Source organism: Sinohyriopsis cumingii, chromosome 11 (assembly GCF_028554795.1).
Source record: "Sinohyriopsis cumingii isolate HCF-2022 chromosome 11, ASM2855479v2, whole genome shotgun sequence".
NCBI classification, from domain to species: Eukaryota; Metazoa; Mollusca; class Bivalvia; order Unionida; family Unionidae; genus Sinohyriopsis; species Sinohyriopsis cumingii.
The window spans coordinates 106,121,984-106,149,536 of NC_142971.1; the positions used below are offsets into that span (position 1 = coordinate 106,121,984).

At 36.3% G+C, this 27,553-nt stretch overlaps 1 protein-coding gene across 1 annotated transcript in view; it reads right to left on the reverse strand.

The window, feature by feature from the left end:
* The window catches only part of LOC149789224 (SCO-spondin-like), a 102,158-nt gene that overhangs the window by 64,319 nt on the left and 10,286 nt on the right, over positions 1-27,553 (reverse strand). Inside the window, exons 4-32 of the mRNA XM_089973591.1 lie at positions 25,719-25,907; positions 24,793-24,981; positions 23,883-24,071; positions 20,746-20,934; positions 19,997-20,185; positions 19,452-19,640; positions 18,376-18,564; positions 17,828-18,016; positions 17,280-17,468; positions 16,188-16,376; positions 15,640-15,828; positions 15,092-15,280; positions 14,008-14,196; positions 13,460-13,648; positions 12,951-13,139; positions 11,525-11,713; positions 10,048-10,236; positions 9,500-9,688; positions 8,019-8,207; positions 7,472-7,660; positions 5,991-6,179; positions 5,444-5,632; positions 4,895-5,083; positions 4,349-4,537; positions 3,258-3,446; positions 2,504-2,692; positions 1,998-2,186; positions 1,448-1,636; positions 1-172 (exon numbers count right to left, since the gene is read on the reverse strand). The exon at positions 1-172 is cut by the window's left edge and continues 17 nt beyond it. Of these exons, the coding sequence (XP_089829717.1) occupies positions 1-172; positions 1,448-1,636; positions 1,998-2,186; positions 2,504-2,692; positions 3,258-3,446; positions 4,349-4,537; positions 4,895-5,083; positions 5,444-5,632; positions 5,991-6,179; positions 7,472-7,660; positions 8,019-8,207; positions 9,500-9,688; positions 10,048-10,236; positions 11,525-11,713; positions 12,951-13,139; positions 13,460-13,648; positions 14,008-14,196; positions 15,092-15,280; positions 15,640-15,828; positions 16,188-16,376; positions 17,280-17,468; positions 17,828-18,016; positions 18,376-18,564; positions 19,452-19,640; positions 19,997-20,185; positions 20,746-20,934; positions 23,883-24,071; positions 24,793-24,981; positions 25,719-25,761 (5,318 nt within the window). The 5' untranslated portion in view covers positions 25,762-25,907. The remainder of the gene's footprint in view (positions 173-1,447; positions 1,637-1,997; positions 2,187-2,503; positions 2,693-3,257; positions 3,447-4,348; positions 4,538-4,894; positions 5,084-5,443; positions 5,633-5,990; positions 6,180-7,471; positions 7,661-8,018; positions 8,208-9,499; positions 9,689-10,047; positions 10,237-11,524; positions 11,714-12,950; positions 13,140-13,459; positions 13,649-14,007; positions 14,197-15,091; positions 15,281-15,639; positions 15,829-16,187; positions 16,377-17,279; positions 17,469-17,827; positions 18,017-18,375; positions 18,565-19,451; positions 19,641-19,996; positions 20,186-20,745; positions 20,935-23,882; positions 24,072-24,792; positions 24,982-25,718; positions 25,908-27,553) is intronic.

A 27,553-nucleotide genomic window follows, 5' to 3' on the forward strand; every position in this document is an offset into this window, starting at 1 on the left:
TTGCAAGATATTCTCCCTGATTCCAGTGAACTTCCGCTACATTCTTTTCCGCCATACTGCGGCATAGGGGAGTTGCAGAAACGGGTCCGATTTCGAAATATTGTACCTACACCACATGTAACGCTACAGCTACTATACCGCCAGGCAGTCCAGGAGCTCCACCAACCGTCAACTAGGTCAAAAAGATACACTATTAGAGTTTGACGAATTACGCTGCTCTTATTTATTGGCATAGGTACTTAAAAAGAATTTTGTGCATAATTCGCTGTCTGATAAGCATGCAAGTGTAAAACAAACTTTTCAGAAATAAATGAAAAATATCGAATTTCAGCGGTTCTTTAAACTTTGTATGAGACTTCGGCTGTTTTAATATATTTTTAATTAGTTTTCAAGCAGAAAATCCAGAGCGAAGAATTTATTTGAAGTATTTCATTCATAACTGAGTTTAGGTCATCTAAATTCCTTTATATGTTCAATGTTTTAAAGTTTGAACTTTCGTGGTAAACATGTACACTTATTGGGAAATACATTGACGATAAAGTGGAACAGTTAGTAAGTGGACTGGTCCGATTTCTACATGTCGAATGTGAAAATAATAATAATAATAATAATAATAATAATAATATTGATTACATAAAAATAATAATCAAAATAAGAAGAAAACGGAAAACGAAGCAATTTATAAAGATCTTGATGATCATAGTTATGTATCTGAGGACAAATTATCCATTATCCATTTTAGTATAGTCATGGATGTCAGACTTACTGTAACAAAGAACAGATATCTAGATTACATATTACGGCGTCATATTCAGTGTTCAATTTAGATTTGTCCAACGTTTCTGTCACGATTGTTATTCACCTAACTAATTATAATTATATTAAATTGATCGCGTCAAAGTGATTAAAGTTAGCATCCATCTATGTTTCTTGTCTCCCAGGAATGTAATTTGTTTTCACCACTTTCGTGCACGTGATGGCGAATTTTATTGTCGAAGAGAGACAAGAGGAAAACAAAACATTTCTTATCTTTTTGAATGACCGTTACACCAACAATTTTTAATCTTCTTCCTGGCCGCGAAACCACCATTGGCATCACATGCACATTATCATGAGTTTCACTATGAAAGAAACTGTCTACATTTTAGGCAGAAAAGACTCAGCCAGGACATTAACTTGTAGCACTTTCAGGTGAGGAAATTAATACAGCTATGATTGGATATGAGAATAATCATTATCGTGGCTACTATTTGAAAAACAAGTTAGGTACAGAGATATATGTTAACTTACAGGATTACAGGTTACTAATTTAATACAATAGTGATCAGGTACAAAAATAATCAATCTCGTGGCTAGGATGAGGGGCAAAAACTTGAATCAAGGGTTAATTCATATTGAGTAGGAACCGAACATTTTGAATTCAAATACATTGAATTGGAATTCTTACCTGGACACTGATTTTCATTGCAGGATTCTGTCTCCGATTCCATTGAAATTCCGCTACATTCTCTTCCGCCATACTGTGGGAAAGGATTGTTGCAGGAACGTGATCGATTTCGAATTTGTGTACCTCCACCACATGTCACGTGGCAACTGCTATACTTCCAATCGGTCCAGGAACTCCACCCACCATCAACTGGGTCAGAACATTACAATACTAGAGTGTCAGGAATACAATTTTTATCTTTTTCTCAGAGTGTTTGAATAACATTTTTGTGCCTAATTGTTTGATCATTAGAAAAAATATTAGTCTTCACTTGTATGGTATTTTAAGTGCGACGGAATAGCATATTCGCTACATTGTAATCGGAAAAGATATAGAGAATCGTGTTAATTTGGATGACATTTAGTCATGTACCTTTTATCCATTTATTCTTAGCTATGAAAGTCATCATTTATGTTGCTATTATGTGGGGTAAAATCATTAATTAGGGGTTATTTCATATAGTGTAAGAATTGAAAGGTCTTTTGTAAAAATGTAGTCCAAGATTTCTTACTTGGACACTGATTGGTATTACAGGATACTGTCTCCGTTTCCATTGAACTTCCGCTACATTCTTTTCCGCCATACAGCGGCAAAGGATTGTTGCAGGAACGGGACTGATTGCGAATTTGTGTACCTCCACCACATGTCAGGTCGCAACTGCTATACTTCCAGTCAGTCCAAGAACTCCACCCACCGTCAACTGGGTCAGAATATTAAAATAATAGGGTATCAGGAATGCAGTTTTAATCTTTATCTCAGGTCGGTTTTGGTAAGTATTCGTTGGATCATTAGAAAAAACATTAGTCATCACATCTATAGTATTGGAATTAGAGAAGATACGCAGAAGAGTGTTAACTTGGATGACATTTAGTAACGCAGCTTAATCCAATTATTCTTAGCTATGAATATAATCATTTACATGGCAATAATGTGGCGTAAAGTCATTAATCAGGGGTCATTTCATACAGTGTAGGAATTGAAAAGTCTATTGTATAAATGTAGTAGTAGATTTCTTACTTGGACACTGATCTGTATTACATGATACTGTCTCCGATTCCATTGAACTTCCGTCACATTCTGTTCCGTCATACTGCGGCAAAGGATTATTGCAGGAACGGGACCGATTACGAATTTGTGTACCACCACCGCATGTCACGTTGCAGCTGCTATACTTCCAGTCAGTCCAATAACTCCACCCACCATCAACTGTGTCAGAATATTACAATACTACAGCGTCAGGAATACATTTGATGTCTTTACATCAGGCAGTATCAATAATATATTTTGAATCTTCATTGTTGACCTTTTGATGAGCATTAGTAGTCATATGTACCGTATTTTAAGTGCGACGTACTAGCGTATTCATTACATTGTAATCAGGGAAGATACAAAGAGGGTCTTGACGTGGATAACATGTAGGCATACATCCTAATCCAATTATTATAATCTACAAAAGTAATCATTTTCATGGCTATAAATTGAGAAAATACATAGAGGTTTCTTGACTTGGATACGGATTTGTCATAAAGCTTATTCAGATTTATTCTTATCTATGAAAGTAATGATTTTCGTGATTGTAGTGTGAGACAAGACAGACAGAGGTTTTGAATTTGATAACTTGTAGGCATGAGGCTTAATCAAATTATTCTAAACTATGAAAGTAATCATATACTTAGCTTTACTATGAGGTAAAGGCATGAATCATGGGGTTAGTTCATATAGTGTAGGAATTGAAAAGTCTTTCGGCTAAATTAAATACTAGATTACTTACTTGGACACTGGTTTGTATTGCAGGATACTGTTTCCGATTCCATTGAACTTTCGCTGCATTCTTTTCCGCCAAACTGAGGCAAAGGACTGTTGCAGGAACGGGACCGTTTTCGAATTTGTGTACCACCACCGCATGTCACGTTGCAGCTGCTATACTTCCATTGAGTCCAAGAACTCCACCCACCATCAACTGGGTGTGAATATTACAATACTAGTTGTTGACGAATACATTAAGTATCTTTCTATCGACGAAAGTAAGACAATTATGATTAGACATGAGAATGATGATTCTCGTGGTTAGTATCTGAGACATAATCAGCACGAGAAGCTAAATATTTTGCCTTAATTATTAATCCAAATGTGCCACCTAGAGTTAAATTGAATTGGATTAAATATTAAGGTGTATCATTTAGCTTTAATCCCATGTTCGAGCAACGATATCATTATTGACCTAGCTAATTATAATTGTATTAAATTGATCACCTGACAGTAAGGTAAATTAATACCCACCTATGGATCTTATCTCCCACGTATGTAATTTGTTTTCGTCACGTGTCGTGCATGGGACGCCGAATGTTGTTGTAGTGGCGAGAGAAGAAGAAATCAAGAAATTTGTTGTCTTCTTGAATGTCGTTGTATCAACTTCGGTCTTGACGATAAACCACCTTTTACCATCACATATTCATTATTTAGGTTTCCACTAAGAAAGAATCTGTTTACATTGTAGGTAGAGAAGATCCATCAAGGAGAATTATATTAAAATACATTTAGGCGATCAAATTAATTCGATTATAATTGGATATGAGAATAATCTTTCTCCTCGCTTGTGTCTGAGACAAAATCTTAACCATATGATGAATATGACTACTTACTCTTTAATACAAATGTCTAACCGACAGTGAAATTGTCTACATTGTAGGCTAAGTAGGTAAAGAGGTAGATGGTAATTTCCAGGATTATATGTTACCAATTTAGTTCAATTATGATTATGTACAGAACTAATTTCGTGACAGGAGCTTGAATCAGGGGCTAAACCATATTATGCAGGAACTGAACATGGTAAATGAGTAAATTTAGAATTTGAATTCTTACCTGGACACTGATTTTCATTGCAGGATACTGTCTCCGATTCCAGTGAACTTCCACCACATTCTATTCCGCCATACTGCGGAAAAGGATTGTTGCAGGAACGGGAACGATACTGAATTTGTGTACCTCCACCACATGTCTCGTCGCAACTGCTATACTTCCAGTCAGTCCAAGCACTCCACCCACCATCAACTGTGCAGGAACATTACAATAATAGAGTGTTAGGAATACAATTCTTATCTTTATCCCAGGCCTTTTGAATAATATATCTTGTACTTAGTCGTTTCATCATTAGAAAAATATTAGACATAACATGTATGGTATTTTAAGTGCGACGGACTAAAGTATTCCTACATTGTAATCAGAGAAGATACAGAGAAGGGTGTTAACTTAGATGATATTTAGTCACACAGCTTAATCCAGTTAGTCTTACCTACGAAAGTAATCATTTACGTGGCAATAATGTGGCTGCAAATCATTAATAAGGGGTTATTTCATACAGTGTAGGAAGTAAAGTCTACCGTCTAAATGTTGTCCTAAATTTCTTACCTGGACACTGATATGTATTACAGGATACTGTCTGTGATTCCACTGAACTTCCGCCACATTCCTCTCCGCCATATTGCGGCAAAGGATTGTCACAGGAACGGGACCGATTTCGAGTTTGTGTACCTCCATCACATGTTACGTTGCAGCTGCTATACGTCCAGTCGGTCCAAGAACTCCACCCACCGTCAACTGCGTCAGAATATTACAATAATAGAGCGTCAGGAATAAATTTCTTATCTTTATCTCAGGCCGTTTGAATAATATATTTTGTATTTAATGGTCTGATCATTAGAAAAATATTGATCATCACATGTATGGTATTTTAAGTGCGACGGAATTGTATATTTGCTACACTGTAATCATAAAAGATTCAGTGAAGGGTGTTAGTTTGGATGACATTTAGTCATGCAGCTTAATTCATTTATTCTTAGTTATGACATTAATCATTTACATGGCAATAATGTGGCGTAAAATCATTAATCAGGGGTCATTTCATACAGTGGTGGAACTGAAAAGTATATTGTATAAATGTAGTAGTAGATTTCTTACTTGGACACTGATTTTCATTACAGGATACTGCCTCCGATTCCATTGAACTTCCGCTACATTCTTCTCCGCCATATTGCGGAAAAGGATTGTTACAGGAACGGGACCGATTTCGAATTTGTGTACCTCCATCACATGTTACATTGCAGCTGCTATACGTCCATTCATTCCAAGAACTCCAACCACCGTCAACTGCGTCAGAATATGACAATAGTAGAGTGTCAGGAATACATTTGGGACCTTTATCTCAGGAGGCATCAATAATATATTTGGATTGTTTTAGCTTGACCTTTTGGTGAGTATTAGCCATCTTATGTACTGTATGTTAAGTGTGACGGACAAGTGTATTCACTACATTGTAATCAGGGAAGATACAGGCTGGCTCTTGACTTAGATAACATTAGGCATACATCTTAATCCAATTATTATTAAGTATGAAAGAAGTTATTTACGTGGCTATAATGTGAGGCAAAGGCAAGAATCAGGGGTTAGTTCATACAGTGCATGAATTGAAAGGTCTATCATCAAAATTTAGTCCTAGATTACTTACTTGGACACTTGTTGGTATTGCAGGATACTGTTTCCGATTCCGCTGAACTTTCGGTACATTCATTTCCGCCAAATTGAGGCAAAGGACTGTTGCAGGAACGGGACCGATTACGAATTTGTGTACCACCACCGCATGTCACGTTGCAGCTGCTATAGTTCCAGTCAGTCCAAGAACTCCACCCACCATCAACTGGTTGTGAATATGATAATACAAGTTGGTGACAAATACATTAAGTATCTTTCTATCGATGAAAGTAGTACAGTTAATATTAGACATGAAAATAATCATTCTCGTGGTTAGTATTTGAGGCAAAATCTGGAAGAGATGCTAAATATGTTGCCTTAATCATTAATCCAATTGGGTCACCTAAAGTTAATGTGAATTGGATTGAATATCAAGGCGTACCATTTAGCTTTAATCTCATGATCGAGCTACGATATCATTCTTGACCTAGCTAATTATAATTATATTCAATTCATCACCTGAAAGAAATGTAAATTAACACCCAACTTTGTATACTATCTCCCAGCAATGTAATTTACTTTCGCCACGTGTCGTGCATGGGACGCTGATTGATGTTGTAGCGGCGAGAGAAAAAGAAATCAATAGATTTGTTGTCTTCTTGAATGGCCGTTACACCAACTTCGGTCTTGTCGCTAAAGGACCATTTACCATCACATGTACACTATTTTGAGTTCCACTAAGATAGAATCTGTCTATAATGTAGGCAGAAAAGATACAGCCAGGAGAGTTAACTTAAACAAATTCAGGCGATCAAATTAATTCGATTATGACTGGATATGATAATAATCATTCTCATCGATTATGTCTCAGACAAAACTCTTAACCAGATGCTGAATATGACTACTTAATATTTAATAAACATGTCTGACCGAGAGTAAAATTGACTACACTGTATTCAGACACGGCACAGAGACGGATGCTAACTTCCAGGATTACAGGTTACCAATGGAATTTCAATTATGATTAGGCACCAAACTAATCTCGTTTCGAAAATTTTAATCAGAAGCTAAAACATAATAGTGTAGGAACTGAAATTGTCGAATGCGTAAATGTAGAATATGAATTTTTACCTGTGCAATAACTCCACTCACCGTCAACTGGGTCAGAACATTACAATGCTAAAGTCTCAGGAACACAATTTGTATCTTTATCTCAGGCCGTTTGAATAATATATTTCGTACTTATTTGTTTGATCATTAGAAAAATATTAATCATCACATGTATGGTATTTTAAGTGCGACGGAATTGTATATTTGCTACACTGTAATCATAAAAGATTCAGTGAAGGGTGTTAGTTTGGATGACATTTAGTCATGCAGCTTAATTCATTTATTCTTAGTTATGACATTAATCATTTACATGGCAATAATGTGGCGTAAAATCATTAATCAGGGGTCATATCATACAGTGGTGGAACTGAAAAGTATATTGTATAAATGTAGTAGTAGATTTCTTACTTGGACACTGATTTTCATTACAGGATACTGCCTCCGATTCCATTGAACTTCCGCTACATTCTTCTCCGCCATATTGCGGAAAAGGATTGTTACAGGAACGGGACCGATTTCGAATTTGTGTACCTCCATCACATGTTACGTTGCAGCTGCTATACGTCCATTCATTCCAAGAACTCCAACCACCGTCAACTGCGTCAGAATATGACAATAGTAGAGTGTCAGGAATACATCTGGGACCTTTATCTCAGGAGGTATCAATAATATATTTGGATTGTTTTAGCTTGACCTTTTGGTGAGTATTAGCCATCTTATGTACTGTATTTTAAGTGTGACGGACAAGTGTATTCACTACATTGTAATCAGGGAAGATACAGACTGGGTCTTGACTTAGATAACATTAGGCATACATCTTAATCCAATTATTATTAAGTATGAAAGAAGTTATTTACGTGGCTATAATGTGAGGCAAAGGCAAGAATCAGGGGTTAGTTTATACAGTGCATGAATTGAAAGGTTTGTCATCGAAATTTAGTCCTAGATTACTTACTTGGACACTTGTTGGTATTGCAGGATACTGTTTCCGATTCCACTGAACTTTCGGTACATTCATTTCCGCCAAATTGAGGCAAGGGACTGTTGCAGGAACGGGACCGATTACGAATTTGTGTACCACCACCGCATGTCACGTTGCAGCTGCTATAGTTCCAGTCTGTCCAAGAACTCCACCCACCATCAACTGGTTGTGAATATGATAATACAAGTTGGTGACAAATACATTAAGTATCTTTCTATCGATGAAAGTAGTACAGTTAATATTAGACATGAAAATAATCATTCTCGTGGTTAGTATTTGAGGCAAAATCTGGAAGAGATGCTAAATATGTTGCCTTAATCATTAATCCAATTGGGTCACCTAAAGTTAATGTGAATTGGATTGAATATCAAGGCGTACCATTTAGCTTTAATCTCATGATCGAGCTACGATATCATTCTTGACCTAGCTAATTATAATTATATTCAATTCATCACCTGAAAGAAATGTAAATTAACACCCAACTTTGTATACTATCTCCCAGCAATGTAATTTACTTTCGCCACGTGTCGTGCATGGGACGCTGATTGATGTTGTAGCGGCGAGAGAAAAAGAAATCAATAGATTTGTTGTCTTCTTGAATGGCCGTTACACCAACTTCGGTCTTGTCGCTAAAGGACCATTTACCATCACATGTACACTATTTTGAGTTCCACTAAGATAGAATCTGTCTATAATGTAGGCAGAAAAGATACAGCCAGGAGAGTTAACTTAAACAAATTCAGGCGATCAAATTAATTCGATTATGACTGGATATGATAATAATCATTCTCATCGATTATGTCTCAGACAAAACTCTTAACCAGATGCTGAATATGACTACTTAATATTTAATAAACATGTCTGACCGAGAGTAAAATTGACTACACTGTATTCAGACACGGCACAGAGACGGATGCTAACTTCCAGGATTACAGGTTACCAATGGAATTTCAATTATGATTAGGCACCAAACTAATCTCGTTTCGAAAATTTTAATCAGAAGCTAAAACATAATAGTGTAGGAACTGAAATTGTCGAATGCGTAAATGTAGAATATGAATTTTTACCTGTGCAATAACTCCACTCACCGTCAACTGGGTCAGAACATTACAATACTAAAGTGTCAGGAACACAATTTGTATCTTTATCTCAGGCCGTTTGAATAATATATTTTGTACTTATTTGTTTGATCATTAGAAAAATATTAATCATCACATGTATGGTATTTTAAGTGCGACGGAATTATATATTTGCTACACTGTAATCATAAAAGATTCAGTGAAGGGTGTTAGTTTGGATGACATTTAGTCATGCAGCTTAATTCATTTATTCTTAGTTATGACATTAATCATTTACATGGCAATAATGTGGCGTAAAATCATTAATCAGGGGTCATTTCATACAGTGGTGGAACTGAAAAGTATATTGTATAAATGTAGTAGTAGATTTCTTACTTGGACACTGATTTTCATTACAGGATACTGCCTCCGATTCCATTGAACTTCCGCTACATTCTTCTCCGCCATATTGCGGAAAAGGATTGTTACAGGAACGGGACCGATTTCGAATTTGTGTACCTCCATCACATGTTACGTTGCAGCTGCTATACGTCCATTCATTCCAAGAACTCCAACCACCGTCAACTGCGTCAGAATATGACAATAGTAGAGTGTCAGGAATACATCTGGGACCTTTATCTCAGGAGGTATCAATAATATATTTGGATTGTTTTAGCTTGACCTTTTGATGAGTATTAGCCATCTTATGTACTGTATTTTAAGTGTGACGGACAAGTGTATTCACTACATTGTGATCAGGAAAGATACAGACTGGGTCTTTTACTTAGATAACATTAGGCATACATCTTAATCCAATTATTATTAAGTATGAAAGAAGTTATTTACGTGGCTATAATGTGAGGCAAAGGCAAGAATCAGGGGTTAGTTTATACAGTGCATGAATTGAAAGGTCTATCATCGAAATTTAGTCCTAGATTACTTACTTGGACACTTGTTGGTATTGCAGGATACTGTTTCCGATTCCACTGAACTTTCGGTACATTCATTTCCGCCAAATTGAGGCAAGGGACTGTTGCAGGAACGGGACCGATTACGAATTTGTGTACCACCACCGCATGTCACGTTGCAGCTGCTATAGTTCCAGTCAGTCCAAGAACTCCACCCACCATCAACTGGTTGTGAATATGATAATACAAGTTGGTGACAAATACATTAAGTATCTTTCTATCGATGAAAGTAGTACAGTTAATATTAGACATGAAAATAATCATTCTCGTGGTTAGTATTTGAGGCAAAATCTGGAAGAGATGCTAAATATGTTGCCTTAATCATTAATCCAATTGGGTCACCTAAAGTTAATGTGAATTGGATTGAATATCAAGGCGTACCATTTAGCTTTAATCTCATGATCGAGCTACGATATCATTCTTGACCTAGCTAATTATAATTATATTCAATTCATCACCTGAAAGAAATGTAAATTAACACCCAACTTTGTATACTATCTCCCAGCATGTAATTTACTTTCGCCACGTGTCGTGCATGGGACGCTGATTGATGTTGTAGCGGCGAGAGAAAAAGAAATCAATAGATTTGTCGTCTTCTTGAATGGCCGTTACACCAACTTCGGTCTTGTCGCTAAAGGACCATTTACCATCACATGTACACTATTTTGAGTTCCACTAAGATAGAATCTGTCTATAATGTAGGCAGAAAAGATACAGCCAGGAGAGTTAACTTAAACAAATTCAGGCGATCAAATTAATTCGATTATGACTGGATATGATAATAATCATTCTCATCGATTATGTCTCAGACAAAACTCTTAACCAGATGCTGAATATGACTACTTAATATTTAATAAACATGTCTGACCGAGAGTAAAATTGACTACACTGTATTCAGACACGGCACAGAGACGGATGCTAACTTCCAGGATTACAGGTTACCAATGGAATTTCAACAATGATTAGGCACAAAACTAATCTCGTTTCGAAAATTTTAATCAGAAGCTAAAACATATAGTGTAGGAACTGAAATTGTCGAATGCGTAAATGTAGAATATGAATTTTTACCTGTGCAATAACTCCACTCACCGTCAACTGGGTCAGAACATTACAATACTAAAGTGTCAGGAACACAATTTGTATCTTTATCTCAGGCCGTTTGAATAATATATTTTGTACTTAATTGTTTGATCATTAGAAAAATATTAATCATCACATGTATGGTATTTTAAGTGCGACGGAATTGCATATTTGCTACATTGTAATCAGTGAAGATACAGAGAAGGGTGTTAACTTGGATGCCTTAGTCACACAGCTCAATCCACTTATTCTTAGCTATGAAAGTATTCCTTTACGTGGCAACAATGTGGCGTAAAATCATTAATCAGGGGTCATTTCATACAGTGTAGGAATTTAAAAGTCTAATGTATAAATGTAGTCGTAGATTTCTTACTTGGACACTGATTTGCATTACATGATACTGTCTCCGTTTCCATTGAACTTCCGTTACATTCTTCTCCGCCATATTGCGGCAAAGGATTGTTACAGGAACGGGACCGATTTCGAATTTGTGTACCTCCATCACATGTTACGTTGCAGCTGCTATACGTCCATTCAGTCCAAGAACTCCAACCACCGTCAACTGCGTCAAAATATGACAATAGTAGAGTGTCAGTAATACATTTAGGATCTTTATCTCAAGGCGTATCAATAATATATTTGGATTGTTTTTGCTTGACCTTTTGTTGAGAATTAGCCATCTTATGTACTGTATTTTAAGTGTGACGGACAAGCGTATTCACAATATTGTAATCAGGGAAGATACAGGCTGGGTCTTGACTTAGATAACGTGTAGGCATATATCTTAATCCAATTATTGCAGGAACGGGACCGATTACGAATTTGTGTACCACCACCGCATGTCACGTTGCAGCTGCTATAGTTTCAGTCAGTCCAAGAACTCCACCCACCATCAACTTGTTGTGAATATCATAATACAAGTTGGTGACAAATACATTAAGTATGTTTCTCTCGATGAAAGTAGTACAGTTAATATTAGACATGAAAATAATCATTCTCATGGTTAGTATCTGAGGCAAAATCTGCAAGAGATGCTAAATATGTTGCCCTAATCATTAATCCAAATGTGTCACCTAAAGTTAAAGTGAATTAGATTGAATATCAAGGCGTACCATTTAGCTTTAATCTCATGATCGAGCTACGATACCATTCTTGACCTAACTAATTACAATTATATTGAATTCATCACCTGAAAGAAATGTAAATTAACAACCATCTTAGTATACTATCTCCCAGCAATGTAATTTGTTTTCGCCACGTGTCTTGAATGGGACGCCGAATGTTGTTGAATCGGCGAGATAAGGAGAAATCAATAGATTTGTTGTCTTCTTGAATGGCCGTTACACCAACTTCGGTCTTGTCGCTATAGGACCAACTGCCATCACATGTACACTACTTTGAGTTCCACTAAGAATGAATCTGTCTATAATGTAGGCAGAAAAGATACAGCCAGGAGAGTTAACTTAAAGAAATTCAGGCGATCAAATTATTTCGATTATGATTGGATATGATAATAATCATTCTCATCGATTATGTCTCAGACAAAACTCTTAACCAGATGCTGAATATGACTACTTAATCTTTAATACACATGTCTGACCGAGAGTAAAATTGACTACACTGTATTCAGACACGGCACAGAGACGGATGCTAACTTCGAGGATTACAGGTTACCAATCTATTTCAATTATGATTAGGCAGAAAACTAACCTCGTGTCGAAAATTTTAATCAGAAGCTAAAACATATAGTGTAGGAACTGAAATTGTCGAATGCGTAAATGTAGAATATGAATTTTTACCAGCACACTGATTTTCATTGCAGGATATTGTCTCCGATTCCAGTGAACTTCCGCTACATTCTTTTCCTCCATACTGCGGTAAAAGATTGTTGCAGGAACGGGACCGATTTCGAGTTTGTGTACCTCCACCACATGTCACATCGCAACTGCTATAATTCCAGTCGGTCCAATAACTCCACTCACCGTCAACTGGGTCAGAACATTACAATACTAAAGTGTCAGGAACACAATTTGTATCTTTATCTATCATTAGAAAAATATTAATCATCACATGTATGGTAATTTAAGTGCGACGGAATTGCATATTTGCTACAATGTAATCATGGAAGATACAGAGAAGGATGTTAACTTGGATGACTTTAGTCATGGAGCTTAATTCATTTATTCTTAGCTATGAAAGTAATCATTTGCGTGGCAATAATGTGGCGTAAAAGCATTAATCAGGGTTCATTTCATACAGTGGTGGAACTGAAAAGTATATTGTATAAATGTAGTAGTAGATTTCTTACTTGGACACTGATTTTCATTACATGTTACTGTCTCCGATTCCATTGAACTTCCGTTACATTCTTCTCCGCCATATTGCGGCAAAGGATTGTTACAGGAACGGGACCGATTTCGAATTTGTGTACCTCCATCACATGTTACGTTGCAGCTGCTATACGTCCATTCATTCCAAGAACTCCAACCACCGTCAACTGCGTCAGAATATGACAATAGTAGAGTGCAAGGAATACATTTGGGATCTTTGTCTCAGGCCGTATCAATAATATATTTGGATTGTTTTTGCTTGACCTTTTGATGAGTATTAGCCATCTTATGTACTGTATTTTAAGTGTGACGGACAAGCGTATTCACAATATTGTAATCAGGGAAGATACAGGCTGGCTCTTGACTTAGAAAAGATGTAGGCATACATCTTAATCCAATTATTATTAAGTATGAAAGAAGCCATTTACCTGGCTGTAATGTGAGGCAAAGGCATGAATCAGGGGTTAGTTCATACAGTGTATGAATTGAAAGGTTTGTCATCGAAATTTAGTCCTAGATTACTTACTTGGACACTTGTTGGTATTGCAGGATACTGTTTCCGATTCCATTGAACTTTCGCTACATTCATTTCCGCCAAATTGAGGCAAAGGACTGTTGCAGGAACGGGACCGATTACGAATTTGTGTACCACCACCGCATGTCACGTTGCAGCTGTTATAGTTCCAGTCAGTCCAAGAACTCCACCCACCATCAACTGGTTGTGAATATGATAATACTAGTTGGTGACAAATACATTAAGTATCTTTCTATCGATGAAAGTAGTACAGTTAATATTGGACATGAAAATAATCATTCTCGTGGATAGTATCTGAGTCAAAATCTGCAACAGATGTTAAATATGTTGCCTTCATCATTAATCCAAATGTGTCACCTAACGTTAAAGTGAATTGGATTGAATATCAAGGCGTACCATTTAACTTTAATCTCATGTTCGAACTACGAAATCATTCTTGACCTAGCTAATTATAATTATATTCAATTCATCACCTGAAAGAAATGTAAATTAACACCCATCTTTGTACACTATCTCCCAGCAATGTAAATTGATTTCGCCACTTGTCTTGAATGGGACGCCGAATGTTGTTGAAGCGGCGAGATAAGGAGAAATCAATGGATTTGTTGTCTTCTTGAATGGCCGTTACACCAACTTCGGTCTTGTCGCTATAGGATCAACTACCATCACATGTACACTATTTTAAGTTCCACTAAGGTAGAATCTGTCTATAATGTAGGCAGAAAAGATACAGCCAGGAGAGTTAACGTAAACAAATTCAGGCGACCAAATTAATTCGATTATGATTGGATATGATAATAATCATTCTCATCGATTATGTCTCAGACAAAACTCTTAACCAGATGCTGAATATGACTTCTTAATATTTAATAAACATGTCTGACCGAGAGTAAAATTGACTACACTGTATTCAGACAGGGTACAGAGACGGATGCTATCGTGCAGGATTAGAGGTTACCAATCTATTTCAATTATGATTAGGCACAAAACTAATCTGGTGGCGAAAACTTTAAACAGATGCTGAAACATATAGTGTAAATTGTCGAATGCGTATATGTAGAATATGAATTTTTACCAGCACACTGATTTTCATTGCAGGATATTGTCTCCGATTCCAGTGAACCTCCGCTACATTCTTTTCCTCCATACTGCGGTAAAAGATTGTTGCAGGAACGGGACCGATTTCGAGTTTGTGTACCTCCACCACATGTCACATCGCAACTGCTATAATTCCAGTCGGTCCAATAACTCCACTCACCGTCAACTGGGTCAGAACATTACAATACTAAAGTGTCAGGAACACAATTTGTATATTTATCTCAGGCCGTTTGAATAATATATTTTGTACTTAATTGTTTGATCATTAGAAAAATATTAATCATCACATGTATGGTATTTTAAGTGCGACGGAATTGCATATTTGCTACATTGTAATCATAGAAGATACAAAGAAGGGTGTTAACTTGGATGACTTTAGTCATGCAGCTTAGTTCATTTATTCTTAGCTTTGAAAGTAATCATTTACGTGGCAATAATGTGGAGTAAAATCATTAACCAGGGTTCATTTCATACAGTGGTGGAACTGAAAAGTATATTGTATAAATGTAGTAGTAGATTTCTTACTTGGACACTGATTTTCATTACAGGATACTGTCTCCCATTCCATCGAACTTCCGCTACATTCTTCTCCGCCATATTGCGGCAAAGGATTGTTACAGGAACGGGACCGATTTCGAATTTGTGTACCTCCATCACATGTTACGTTGCAGCTGCTATACGTCCATTCATTCCAAGAACTCCAACCACCGTCAACTGCGTCAGAATATGACAATAGTAGAGTGCAAGGAATACATTTGGGATCTTTGTCTCAGGCCGTATCAATAATATATTTGGATTGTTTTTGCTTGACCTTTTGATGAGTATTAGCCATCTTATGTACTGTATTTTAAGTGTGACGGACAAGCGTATTCACAATATTGTAATCAGGGAAGATACAGGCTGGCTCTTGACTTAGATAACGTGTAGGCATCCATCTTAATCCAATTATTATTAAGTATGAAAGAAGTTATTTACCTGGCTATAATGTGAGGCAAAGGCATGAATCAGGGGTTAGTTAATACAGTGTATGAATTGAAAGGTCTGTCATCGAAATTTAGTCCTAGATTGCTTACTTGGGCACTTGTTTGTATTGCAGGATACTGTTTCCGATTCCATTGAACTTTCGCTACATTCATTTCCGCCAAATTGAGGCAAAGGACTGTTGCAGGAACGGGACCGATTACGAATTTGTGTACCACCACCGCATGTCACGTTGCAGCTGCTATAGTTCCAGTCAGTCCAAGAACTCCACCCACCATCAACTTGTTGTGAATATCATAATACAAGTTGGTGACAAATACATTCAGTATCTTTCTATCGATGAAAGTAGTACAGTTAATATTAGACAGGAAAAGAATAATTCTCGTGGTTAGTATCTGTGGCAAAATCTGCAAGAGATGCTAAATATGTTGCCTTAATCATTAATCCAAATGGGTCACCTAAAGTTAATGTGAATTGGATTGAATATCAAGGCGTACCATTTAGCTTTCATCTCATGTTCGAACTACGATATCATTCTTGACCTAGCTAATTATAATTATATTCAATTCATCACCTGAAAGAAATGTAAATTAACACCTATCTTTGTATACTATCTCCCAGCAATGTAATTTGATTTCGCCACGTGTCTTGAATGGGACGCCGAATGTTGTTGAAGGGGCGAGATAAGGTGATATCAATAGATTTGTTGTCTTCTTGAATGGCCGTTACACCAACTTCGGTCTTGTCGCTATAGGATCAACTACCATCACATGTACTCTATTTTGAGTTCCACTAAGAAAGAATCTGTCTATAATGTAGGCAAACAATATACAGCAGGAGAGTTAACTTAAACAAATTTAGGCGATGAAATTAATTCGATCATGATTGGATATGATAATAATCATTCTCATCGATTATGTCTCAGACAAAACTCTTAACCAGACACTGAATATGACTACTAAATATTAAATAAACATGTCTGACCGAGAGTAAAATTGACTACACTGTATTCAGACAGGATACAGAAACGGATGCTAACTTCCAGGATTACAGGTTACCAATGGAATTTTAATTATGGTTAGGCACAAAACTAATCTCGTGGCAAAAACTTTAAACAGCAGCTAAAACATATAGTGTAGGAACTGAAATTGTCGAATGCGTAAATGTAGAATATGCATTTTTACCTGCACACTGATCTTCATTGCAGGATATTGTCTCCGATTCCAGTGAACTTCCGCTACATTCTTTTCCTCCATACTGCGGTAAAAGATTGTTGCAGGAACGGGACCGATTTCGAGTTTGTGTACCTCCACCACATGTCACATCGCAACTGCTATAATTCCAGTCGGTCCAATAACTCCACTCACCGTCAACTGGGTCAGAACATTACAATACTAAAGTGTCAGGAACACAATTTGTATCTTTATCTCAAGCCGTTTGAATAATATATTTTGTACTTATTTGTTTGATCATTAGAAAAATATTAATCATCACATGTATGGTATTTTAAGTGCGACGGAATTGCATATTTGCTACATTGTAATCATAGAAGATACAGAGAAGGGTTTTAACCTGGATGACTTTAGTCATCCAGCTTAATTCATTTATTCTTAGCTATGAAAGTAATCATTTGCGTGGCAATAATGTGGAGTAAAATCATTAATCAGGGGTCATTTCATACAGTGGTGGAACTGAAAAGTATATTGTATAAATGTAGTAGTAGATTTCTTACTTGGACACTGATTTGCATTACAGGATACTGTCTCCGATTCCAATGAGCTTCCGCTACATTCTTCTCCGTCATATTGCGGTAAAGGATTGTTACAGGAACGGGACCTATTTCGAATTTGTGTACCTCCATCACATGTTACGTTGCAGCTGCTATACGTCCATTCATTCCAAGAACTCCAACCACCGTCAACTGCGTCAGAATATGACAATAGTAGAGTGCAAGGAATACATTTGGGATCTTTATCTCAGGCCGTATCAATAATATATTTGGATTGTTTTTGCTTGACCTTTTGATGAGTATTAGCCATCTTATGTACTGTATTTTAAGTGTGACGGACAAGCGTATTCACAATATTGTAATCAGGGAGGATACAGGCTGGCTCTTGATTTAGATAACGTGTATTCATCCATCTTAATCCAATTATTATTAAGTATGAAAGAAGTTATTTACCTGGCTATAATGTGAGGCAAAGGCATGAATCAGGGGTTAGTTCATACAGTGTATGAATTGAAAGGTCTGTCATCGAAATTTAGTCCTAGATTACTTACTTGGACACTTGTTGGTATTGCAGGATACTGTTTCCGATTCCACTGAACTTTCGGTACATTCATTTCCGCCAAATTGAGGCAAGGGACTGTTGCAGGAACGGGACCGATTACGAATTTGTGTACCACCACCGCATGTCACGTTGCAGCTGTTATAGTTCCAGTCAGTCCAAGAACTCCACCCACCATCAACTGGTTGTGAATATGATAATACAAGTTGGTGACAAATACATTAAGTATCTTTCTATCGATGAAAGTAGTACAGTTAATATTAGACATGAAAATAATCATTCTCGTGGTTAGTATCTGAGGCAAGATATGCACGAGATGATAAATATGTTGCCTTAATCATTAATCCAAATGTGTCACCTAACGTTAAAGTGAATTGGATTTAATATCAAGGCGCACCATTTAGCTTTAATCTCATGTTCGAGCTACGATATTATTCTTGAGCTATCTAATTATAATTATATTAAATTCATCACATGAAAAAAATGTAAATTAACACCCATGTTAGTATACTATCTCACTGCAATGTAATTTGTTTTCGCCACGTGTCTTGAATGGGACGCCGAATTTTATTGACGCGGCGAGATAAGGAGAAATCAATGGATTTGTTGTCTTCTTGAAAGGCCGTTACACCATCTTCGGTCTTGTCGCTATATGACCAATTGGCATCACATGTACACTATTTTGAGTTCCACTAAGAAAGAATCTGTCTATAATGTAGGCAGAAAAGATACAGCCAGGAAACTTAAACAAATTCAGGCGATCAAATTATTTCGATTATGACTGGATATGATAATAATCGTTCTCATCGATTATGTCTCAGACAAAACTCTTAACCAGATGCTGAATATGACTACTTAATCTTTAATACACATGTCTGACCGAGAGTAAAAGTGACTACACTGTATTCAGACAGGGTATAGAGACGGATGCTAACTTCCAGGATTACAGGTTACCAATCTATCTCAATTATGATTAGGCACGAAACTAATCTCGTGGCGAAAACTTTAATCAGGGGCTAAAACATACTGAAATTGTCGAATGCGTAAATGTAGGATATGAATGTTTACCTGCACATTGATTTTCATTGCAGGATGTTGTCTCCGATTCCAGTGAACTTCCGCTACATTCTTTTCCGCCATACTGTGGCAAAGGATTGTTGCAGGAACGGGACCGATTTCGAGTTTGTGTACCTCCACCACATGTCACATCGCAACTGCTATACTTCCAGTCGGTCCAATAACTCCACTCACCGTCAACTGGGTCAGAACATTACAATACTGAAGTGTCAGGAATATAATTTTTATCTTTATCTCAGGCCGTTTGAATAATATATTTTGGACTTAAATGTTTGATCATTAGAAAAATATTAATCACATGTTTGGTATTTTAAGTGAGACAGAATTGCATGTTTGCTACATTGTAATCATAGTAGATACAGAGAAGATTGTTAACTTGGATGACATTTACTGACGCAGCTTAATTTATTTATTCTTAGGTATGAAATTACCCATTTACATGGCAATGATGTGGCGTAAAATCATTAATCAAGGGTCATTTCATACGGTGTAGGAATTGAAAGTCTATTGTATAAACTTAGTCCTAGATTTCTTACTTGGACACTGATCTCTATTACAGGATACTGTCTCCAATTCCATTGAACTTCCGCTACATTCTTTTCCGCCATACTGAGGAAAAGGATTGTTACAGGAACGGGACCGATTTTGAATTTGTGTACCACCACCACATGTCACGTTGCAGCTGCTATACTTCCAGTCAGTCCAAGAACTCCAACCACCGTTAACTGTGTCAGAATATGATAATAGTAGAGTGTCAGGAATACATTTGGTGTCTTTATCTTAGGTCAGATCAATAGTATATTTGGAATCTGCATGCTTGACCTTTAGATGAGTATGAATCATCATATGTGCCGTATTTTAAGTGCGACGGATAAGCGTATTCACTACATTGTTTTCATGTAAGATACAGGGAGGGGCCTTGATTTTGACAACGTGTTGGCATGCATCTTAATCAAGCTGTTTCTATGTAGGCAAGTAATCATTTACATGGCTTTAACGTGAGAAAATACAGAGAAGTATTTTGGCTTGTATACGACTTACTCATAAGGCTCATACAAATTATTCTTTGAAACTAATAAATTTCGAGATTGTAATGCGAGACGATACATAGAGAGGCTCTGAATTTGGATAACTTTTATGCATTTGGCGAAATCAAATTATTCTTAACTACGAAAGTAGTCATTTGCGTGGACATAATATGAGGTAAAGGCATAAATCAGGGGTTAGTTCATACAGTGCATGAATTGAAAGGTCTATCATCGAAATTTAGTCCTAGATTACTTACTTGGGCACTTGTTGGTATTGCAGGATACTGTTTCCGATTCCATTGAACTTTCGCTACATTCCTTTCCGCCAAATTGAGGCAAAGGACTGTTGCAGGAACGGGAGCGATTACGAATTTGTGTACCACCACCGCATGTCACACTGCAGCTGCTATAGTTCCAGTCTGTCCAAGAACTCCACCCACCATCAACTGCGTCAGAATATTACGATACGTTTGGGTGACGAATATCTTTCTCTCGACCACATTGAAACAATTATGATTAGACATGAGAATAATCATTCTCGTTTTTAGTATCTGAGACAAAATCTGTACCATAAGATAAACATGTTGCCTTAATGATTAATCCAAGTGTGCCATCTAGAGTTAAATTGAGTTGGATTAAATATTAAGGCGCATCATTTAGCTTTTATTCCATGCTAGAGCTCCGATATCATTCTTGACCCAGCTAATTATAATCATATTAAATTGATCACCTGAAAGAAATGTAAATTAACACCCATCTCTGCATACTATCTCCCAGCAATGTAATTTGTTTTCGCCACGTGTCGTGCATGGGACGCCAAATTTTGTAGCGGCGTGAGAAAAAGAAATCAATAGATTTGTTGTTTTTGTGAATGGCCGATACACCAATTTCGGTCTTGTTGCTAAAGGACCATTTGCCATCACATGTACACTATTTTGAGTTCCACTAAGATAGAATCTGTCTATAATGTAGGCAGAAGAAATACAGCCAGGAGAGTTAACTTAAACAAATTCAGGCGATCAAATTAATTCGATTATGATTGCATGTGATAAAATAACCATTCTCATCGATTATGTCTGAGACAAACCTTTAAACCAGATGCTGAATATGACTGCTTAATCTTTAATACAAATGTTTCACCGAGAGTGAAATTGACTTCACTGTATTCAGACACGGTACAGAGATGGATGCTAACTTCCAGGATTACAGGTTACCAATCTATTTCAATTATGATTAGGCACAAAACTAATCTCGTGGCAGAATCTTTCATCTGGGGCTAAAACATATAGTGTAGGAACTGAAAATGTCGAATTCCTTAAATGTAGACATTGAATTCATACTTTGACACTGAATTTTACTGCAGGATCATTAGTGTGTAGGAACTGAAAATTCTTTTTTATCAATGTAGTCCTAGATTTCTGCGGCATATGATTGTTGCAGGAACTGATTGAATTTCGAATTTCTGTACCACCAAGTGTAATTGTAGACTTATATGTCTTACTTAGACACTAATTTTGATTGCAAGATGCTATCTCAGATTCCTTTAAATTCCCGACATATATTCCCTCCATACCGCAGAAAGGGATTGTTGCAGGAACGTGTCCGATTTCGCATTTGCGTATCTCCACCACATATGACATTGCAACCCCGATACGTCCAGTCAGTCCAAAAGCTCCAGATACCATTAACTAATTCACACAATTACAATACCAGAGTGTGACTAACCTATTTGTTATCTTCCTCTTTAATTGTTTGACTGATATGTTTGGTACATTCGTGTTTGATCGTTCGCTACATTGAAGGCGCATAAGATGCAGCGATAGATGTTATCTTATATGGTTTTACATCAATAAAGTTAGTATAGTTATGATTAGTTATGAAGATACACGTTTTCGTGGACTGTGGGGCAGAAGCTTTAATCATAGCACATGTCTTGTAGGAATTGTGCACGTCTAGTGTACAATTGTAGAGGTCGCTTTCTTACGTGGACACACTGATTGTATTGCAAGATATTGTCTCCGATTCCTTTGAACTTCCGGTATATTCTTTTCCGCTATACTGCGGAAAAGTGTTGTTGTAGAAATTGGTCCGATTTCGAACTTGTGTACTTTTATCAGATGTCACATAGCAAATGTTATACATCCACTCAATCCATGAGATCCACATAACGTCAACTTGGTCAATAACTTACAATAATAGAATGCGACGAAAACATTTAATATCTTTATTAGACCACTATTTTACAGCACATGTACGTTATTTTATGTGCCTTGGTGAATGAAATTGACTACAATTTCGGCAGAGAAGATGCAGAAATTGCTGTAAAATTAGAGGACTTTCAGGCAACCAATAAAGTACAATTATGAATAAGTAAGACATGATAATTCGCGCGTGTACAATGTGATACAAGGCCATAATCAAGGGATAGGTGATGTAGCGTAGGAATTTAATATGTCTAATGTATAATTGTAGAGCTATACTTTTTATTTGGACACTGATTTATATTGCAAGATGCTGTGTCCCATTCCTTTGAATTTTAGATACATTCTTTACCGCCACACTGCGGCAAAGGGTTATTGCGGGAATAGGTTTGATTTCGAATTTGTTTACCTCTACCACATATCACGTCGCATATAAGGTGGAATATAACATCAAGACTCTAGTTATGTTGATCCGTAGCTAATGAGAGAATAGTTAGCAGTACTAACTGCTTTGCCAGCTAGTTCGCTAAAGGCACATTGACAGTTGAGCACTATGTTTTGATGAATCATTAATCTGCCATATAAGGAAGCTGAACTATATCCTCAGGTAAAAAGACAATCTAAGTGTTTATAATTATCTCCTCTTAAATATTGGATCATATGTTGTTTCTCCTTCGTTTATTAATTAATTTAGATCAACAGTTCTAAGCCGATATTTCTTACTCAGGCATTGGTCTACATTGAAAGAAAATTTTACTGATTCATTTACATTTCCTATACATTTTTTCCGGCAAAATATTCAATACGTTTCTCTGTGGCACTTTGAATAACGTTCATATTATGGTAAATGTTGCAGAGACATGAATAAACTGAATCATTGTGATTACGTCTGAAATTATTCTCGTGGCAAGACTGTGTTGCACAATCTGAATTAGATAATTAATACGAAGCCTCACTAGTTAATCAAAACGTTCCACGGAAAAAGACATTGGCAATATTTTATGCAGAGATAATGCAGAAATGAATTCTAATTTACGGAACGTTTAGGCAAAGTATAGAATACAATTATGAAAAGTTACCAACTTAATACTTTATGTGGGTTAAATGTGGGAAAATACCTTAATCATGGTTTAGTTTATTTAGTGTAGGAATTGAATAGTTCTAATTTATCAGAGTAGATCTATATATCTTACTTGGACAATGATTAGCATTGCAAGATACTATGTCCCTTTCCGTTGAACTTCCGAGACATTCTTTTCCACCATACTGGGGTATGGGACTTTTGCAGGGACGGATCCGATTTCGTATTTGCATACCTCCACCACATGTGACGTTGCAACCGCTGTATTTCCAGTCAGTCCAGCTGCTCCACCCACCGTCAACTGGGTCAAAAAATTACAATAATAGAGTGGGATGAATAAAGATCATAGGCATGTGACTAACAATTTTGTGCAAACTTGATGGCCTGGGGAGAATAACATTTTTAAATGGAATTTCCCCAAAATAATGAACAATGACCAACATCTGCGGTCCATTATATTTCCTTTGAGACGTCGGTTGTGCTTAAGTGTTTGTTTTGTTTTTAATGGTCGCAATGAAGTAAAACAGGCTATTTAATCCCATGATTCAATCCATTATGAGTTGTACGATGTTCAATTTTTAATAATAAATTCGATGCATTTAAAAGATAAACCAGCTTCGTGACTGCTTGTCTAAGTTGAGAATAAATAGACTTATTAACGTTATAGCTATCTAGCTTGCTAAAAGCACATTCAGCACTATTTATAGATCAGTAATATCGCATAAAAGAAAGCTAGGCTGTCGGGCAGAATCAGAATTAGATAGTGAATATGACGCTTTGATATTTAATCCAAATGTGCTGTGGAGAAGAAGATTGACAACATTGGAGGCAGGGAAGATGCAATAATGACAGTTAATTTATAGACGTTTCAGGTAAACAGTATGCAGGCAACCTTATGAATACAATTATGGATAGCTACGAAAATAATAATTCACGCGTGGAGATGCTATTATCAGAGGTTAGTTCGTATAGCGTCTTAATTGGACACGTCCAATTTATGAATGAAGACCTATGTTTCTTACCTGGACACGGATTTACATTGCAAGATACAATGTCTGATTCCTCTGGACGTCCGATACATTCTTTACCGCCATACCGTTGCAAAGGATTGTTGCATAAACGGGTCCGATTTCGAATTTGTTTACCTCCACCACATGTGACGTTGCAATTGTTGTACTTCCAGTCAGTCCATGAGCTCCATCCACCATCAGCTGGGTTAGAAAAGTACGATACTAGACTTTGCACAATCCAGAAACACGTTTTAAGTATAGGCACGTCATTAACAGTTTTGTGCAAAGTTTAAGGTCTCACAATCATACAATTTTAAAATGAAATTTTCAAACATTATTATCAATATTGAAGAGCTGAGGTCCATATTTCTTTATTTAAGAGTTCGGCTGTTTTCAATTCTTATTTAGTGGTGTCAGGCACATTATAATATTGTAGATATTCATTCCATTTACTCCGAGTATTCAATTCGTAACTGATGTTAGTTTAACGAAATTTTATTGATAAATACGATGCATTTGAAATCTAGAACTTTCGTCATAAACTCGAAAGCAGACGGAGCGATATAAGTTATATAAAGCGGAACATGGTATAAAAGCTCTTTCGACGTTTCAGTGTGTTTAATGGAATCATAAATAGAGTTAAGAACTTGTTAGCCAACTAGCTAGCTAAACACATTGACAGTGAAACACTATTTATAGCTCAATCTTTAATGTGTCATAGAAAGAAGAAACAAATTGTCTTCATAGTTGGCGCAGATGCATGGATGAAAGTTATTTTACAGGCCTTTCAGACAACGAATAAAATAAAATTATCAATATCTATTAGCATAATAATTCTCCTCGGTGGAATATGACACATATGCCTCGTTCAGGGTCTAGCTCATATAGTCAAGGACCCGAATATGTCTTTTGTAGGATTGTAGACCTTGATTACTTACTTGGACACTGATTTGTATTGCAAGATATTGTGTCACGTTCCATTGAACTTCCGATACATTCTTTTCCACCATACTGCGGTGAAGGAAAGTTGCAGGGACGGTTCCGTGTTCGCAATTGTGTTCCTCCACCACATGTGACGGTGCAACTGCTGTACCTCCAGTCATTCCATGAGTTCCAACCACCATTAACTGGGTCACAAAAATAATTGTAAGTTATCCAAATTTCCTTATTAATTAAATGTATTTAAAAGGTAGAAAATCCTTAATAAACATGGTCACTTATTTTGAAGTACATTCTGTATAAAGTGGAATGTTATTTTAAAGTTCCTAGTATGTGTCGAATGGAATGTAAATTGAATTAATAACTGCAAGATAAAAGCACATGGACTATCAAGCAAGATGAATAAATTAATTAAGGTCTTCCTAAAGGACATACAAAAGTAATTGATTTATTATGGCACTGAACCCGTGAGCCTTTGCCTATAAACCGAAAAGTCTTAGAGCAATGTTTAGGTATTGCTCAAATCATAAACAGGTTTAACTTTGGTCATCGACTCTTCACGTTTGTAAAGATGCTGTTATTATTACATGTCATATTAGAGATTCAATAAATAACTTACTCATTTTGGAAGGAAATCGATACTTAAATGTGGAATCAAACACAGACGGTCACAATATCATGAAAGAAACTTGCCTTGCAAGCTTTCTTCATATTAAATCGGAGCAAATGTGGTTTTCACGAAACTGCTTTCCCCTCGCATGTAATTCTACGCCATTGAAAAATATTTGCAACTGCTTTCCCTCACTTGACACAATAATGATGCAGAGGGATGCCAGTTCTTGTCCAGTCTGATTCTAACCACATTGACTCTCAGAATAGGTGTTGAAGGTAACTATAATAATACTTTGCAAAGAAGTAGTCTTATAGCGTTGCAAATGACACTGGAGAAAGCTTAAAGTATCTCTTGAAATACTCGAACGTTTCTTTTCTTGCCTAACGTTTTATGAAAATAATGAAAAAGGTTATTTAGTAGCGTGAAATAAGTGCTGACGTTGCTATGAATTTTCACACATTATCTATTCATTGTAATATGCTATTAGAGTTAAGGCCACATAACAAAACCTCAAGCTTCAGGCGCAGTTCACAACGCACACTACTACATCGTCTTTTTACGTACCATGCGGTGGAAAAGGTACAATTTTTTTTTTGATTAGGTACGAGATGCGACATTCAAATGGTGGGGAGAAAAGTTCGAACTCTGTCTGTCTGTCTGTCTCTGTCTCTGTCTCTCTTTCTATATATATATATATATATATATATATATATATATATATATATATATATATATATATATATATATATATATATATATATATATGCAATTAACTGACAAGGAACAGTGCGAGGCTGGCATCTAATTAGCCTGAGCTCTTTCAACTCCTTAATGAGTCTTTTTCAATGGCAAATACAAAACATAAATTAGACAAACAAATAAAACAGAAAAACTGTTATGCTTGCAAAACTTTTCGTGGCTGTTTCTACCGGAATTAAACCTTTGAATTTATTAGGTTTCAGCTAGTTTATTTCAATTTGTTACGGATACTGGAAAATATTTTTATTGACCAAGAAATCGAGGAGCCATAACGACAGATGTTATTTTATGTAAATCTATGTAAGCACAAATTATATCCCGGATATTTCATTGTTATAGTAGTTATTATACTCTGTAAAGCAAATTTAGAGAATTTATTAAAAGAAAATGTGTCGGCTGCAAAAGATAATTTTATTTGTGCTTGGCTGTCTTTTTATAGTCTTCTTGGTTTAAACCGCCTCG